The sequence below is a fragment of the Syzygium oleosum genome, unplaced genomic scaffold (genome assembly GCF_021117445.2).
Source record: "Syzygium oleosum isolate NSW1041296 unplaced genomic scaffold, Sole_v2.1 Sole_v2.04, whole genome shotgun sequence".
Taxonomy (NCBI): Eukaryota; Viridiplantae; Streptophyta; class Magnoliopsida; order Myrtales; family Myrtaceae; genus Syzygium; species Syzygium oleosum.
This window is the reverse complement of record NW_026607488.1, coordinates 14,075,900-14,079,692: the sequence shown is the minus strand read 5'-3', so window position 1 is coordinate 14,079,692 and position 3,793 is coordinate 14,075,900. Positions and strand designations below refer to the sequence as shown.

The following is a 3,793-nucleotide window of genomic DNA, read 5'->3' as shown; positions in this document are numbered from 1 at the left end:
AAACAAGGATAGCAACCACATTCAAAACGTCCACGCGATCCGCCATATTTGTTTCAAACTCGGATTAGGCACAAAAATCAAACTATCGGTCATATCTATAGGGTTATAGATATCGACGGAAAGCCGATTATTCAAATTTGGAAAGCGGATAAAAATCATTATCGTACCCAAGTGGTTATGGATAGGATAATAATTTTCCGTATCGCCGCGTATCGAACCTTAGGGATAAGGTCGGATAGTCGTCCAGATACGTTGCTAAATTAGGAAGTTTTCCTAATTTTGAATATTTAAAAATATTGCGGATATATCGAACATTATCCTAAGATATCTAAATATCCACATGATATTCACGAAATATTCAAACACCCATATTAGGAAATTAAATATTCTGAAAACATCGGATAATGTTGAATTACCTAATTTGCAGATAACTTCCAAATTCAAATCGACTCGGGATCGAGTTTACGGATCGGGATGGACTCGGACGACGGGCGACGCGGCTTCGGCGCGGCGGCTCACGGTGGCGTCCGGCGACGGGCGCGGTGGTGGCGACGATGGCGCTCGCGGTGGTGCTCGGCACGGTAGGGCGGCTCACGGTGGCGTCCGGCGACGGGCGCGGTGGAGCGCGCGGTGGTGGCGATGGATCACGAACAGCTCGTCTCGATGGTGGTTCACAGTGATGCTCGGTCAAGGCAGGTGAAGTATCGAAGCTCTGTATGAACCAGTGGGCGTCGAACAATGGTCAGCAAATCTGAGAGAATTTTCACCGTGGCTAGCTATCGTCGAGCTGGATTATGGCGTGCATTGAGCAGGCCCGTCGTAGATGTAGGAAGCGTAACAAGCCTCAATCGCGGAAGGGAGAGGGCAAACTCCTTTTTTCTTTCTCTCTCAACGTGTGGGTTCCCGTATGGAAACCTCTACTCCCTTTGACTTCTTCCCAGTTGACAAAACGTGGCCTTTGTCTCAAATCTTCCACTATCTCCCACTAATGGCTAAATTTGCACCGCTTCAAGCTGGACGTTGTCCACTTTTCATGTGGTCTTCCTTTGGCCGAGACTCATTGGCTCCATAGATGATCGTGACTCGGAGAACTAAGAATTCTCGCATTCTTTGATCGAATTTCAACCACTAGTGAAGTGGGTTGATGTACTCCAAAGTGCGAACGCCGGTGAAGCTCCTCGCAGATGATGATCCAAGAACAGGGAAACGCCAATGTATTCAAGGGGCATCAAAGTGGTGTTACTTGCAGACGTAGCTCAGTGGATGCCGGAGAAAATTTTTGAGAGATCATGCGTAAATCTCCTCTCTCTCTTTTGTGGTTCTCTCTCGCTTCCTCGTGGCCGTGTATGAAATTGTGTGGCCTCGCGCTCTCAGGAGTTGCGTTCTGGAAAATTCTGAGAGTCCTCCTGATTATGACGCATAACGACATATTTATATCGCAACCCTAGATTAATTAACCGGGCTTCCTAGTCTTAATGGGCTTAGGCTTGGGCTTAGATTTTAATTTAATTTAAATGGGCTGAATTAATTAAGGATAATGGGCTGAATTAAGCTCAAATTAAAACAACCGAGCCCGTTTGACTTGTAATTCCCGGCCCTTGCATTCCAAGCGAGCCGAGTCTCGTTCGATGAAATTTTAAGCTCATTCGCCACTGCCAATCTGATGCAAAAAATGCAATTAAATTAAATGGACCTCAACTATATGTCTATGCAATTTAAATATTTTTGTTTAGGGGTTAAAAATTTAATCCCTAATTTTCTATGCAAATTACACTAAATGATACACCAAAATTTAGGTGTCAACACTCTTGCATCAATCTTTCTGTGATAACTTCAGATGAAGTCATATGAGAGCTCAAGACATCCCAAGAGGAAGAAGAGCACTTCATTTCTTATACCCAAACATAATACCTTTGGCAAAGCCCAATTGAGCCTAAATATTCATTTCAGAACCCTAAATTGGTGATCATTTCTTCACACTGGAGCATGAGCATTGATCCATCTTGAATAGATAAGAAACAAAAGGTATGACATAGAGTCCTTAGAACTCAAAAAGGTCAAAGGCAAAAGAATCAGGGGCATGAAAAAGCAGTGTGCTTGGTAAAAGCAAGGCCGAATGTCGAAGAAAAATGAAAAGAAAAAGAAAAAGAGTTCAAAAGAAAGCTCGAAATGACAAGCAAAAAAAAAGAGGTCATGACAAAGCAAAGCCAAGATCATGAGAGATTATAGATCACAACAAGTAAGAATGAGCAAACGAAAAGAGATCGTAATAAACGTTTAGGGGACTCTGATGTTCATGAAAAGAGAGATCCTTAGTGAACAAAAGGGGAAAGAGGTGGTAATGCCAAGAAAATCACCAATTTCATAAAAATCATGAATTCAAACAAATGAGCCTTTTTTGAGCCTACCCAATACCAACAATACAACATCTCCCTAAAGACTCTTCAGATTGGGATGTTGAGAGTAGAAACATGACTTTATGACAAGAAGTCATCGCTCAAAGAAATATATGCAATAATATCTTGTCTTGTCCTCGAGGTTCTTAACTTATAGACCTGAAGCAAGTTATGACGAAATCCTTTTTCTTGGCCCCAAAATGCCTATCCTTTGAATAGTCATTGACCAAGCCAACATTACAGTCCTCCAAAAGACCTTATCGGATCAATTGGATTGTATACATTGCGAAAATCTCCGAACACCTGAGGATTGGTTAAGAGAGATAAAATTGAGGGATATAAGATAATTCCCATTTCAATCAGATGAAGAAAAGACCAAGTTCATAGATTGAGACAAATCCTTTCTAATGAAGGTCTTCCAAATGATTATTTCAAGCATTTCTTGAAAGATTGCAAGCACTTTGTTCAAATAATTCCTTGAAAAGGAAATTTGATTGTCTGATATGCATTAATGCAAAGAATACATGTTTCCAGAATTCTGTGTAACTTCTGTTAATCATAGATTCATTTAGTGTTGTCGAACCAATACTGCGACTCGAGATAGTCAACAACCTTCTTGTCCACTTGGAAGGCCTTGGTGAGAACATCAACAGAGATGGGTGGCTTCGCTCCAAAGATGGCATTAGCAATGGTAATGGCTCCTGGGTTCTGGCTACTAAGACCGGAAAAGGCCAGCGCGTGTGTGTTTCCGATATTCCACTCAAAGTGGATGAGACCAATAGGGAACACAAACATGTCCCCCTTGTACAGGACTTTGGTGAAGAAAGTGTTGTTTAATTGGTTGGAAGTGACCAAGCCAACATGTAGTGTGCCCTCCACCACAACCAGAACCTCGGTGCCACGGGGGTGAATATGGGGAGGATTTAGGCCACCGCGAGCAAAGTCAATGCGAGCCATGGATATTCCAAGAGTGTTGAGTCCCAGAAATTGGTTGATGAAAGCCTGTGTGACTCTTGATCCGAGCGGATTCAATGTGTTTCCAGGATTCCTAAACCCCATAAAGAGGAAATCATCAGCCGTGACTTGTTTTGGGTCCTTGCAGAACTTTCCATTCACAAATACTGCATAAGAAAAAGAATCCGTGTTATAGTTTTGGCATCATAAGCCAGATATGAAAGACATGAATAATGCAAGAATCGAGGACCAACCTCCAGAGTTCAGGTCATTGGTGGCCACGCATATGTCCTGAAGAGGACTCGGGTCATAAGCAAAAGCAGTGGCAGTTGCCAAAGCCAAGATGAGAAAGCTAATGGGAAGAAACTTCATTGTGGTTGTGGATAGGAGTTGGGGCCTTGATCTCGAGTTCTAATTCTTGCACAGACTGGTATTTCTTGAGG

General features: G+C 42.6%; 1 protein-coding gene across 1 annotated transcript; it reads right to left on the bottom strand.

Annotated features, from left to right (window-relative positions):
- Positions 1-2,937: 2,937 nt before the first annotated feature.
- LOC115689916 (germin-like protein subfamily 1 member 7) lies at positions 2,938-3,793 on the bottom strand. Its single transcript, XM_030616107.2, has 2 exons — positions 3,605-3,793; positions 2,938-3,517 (listed from the first exon to the last, which is right to left on the bottom strand). Exons 1-2 carry the CDS (start codon positions 3,720-3,722, stop codon positions 2,961-2,963), a joined length of 675 nt encoding a protein of 224 aa, XP_030471967.1. The 5' UTR covers positions 3,723-3,793; the 3' UTR covers positions 2,938-2,960.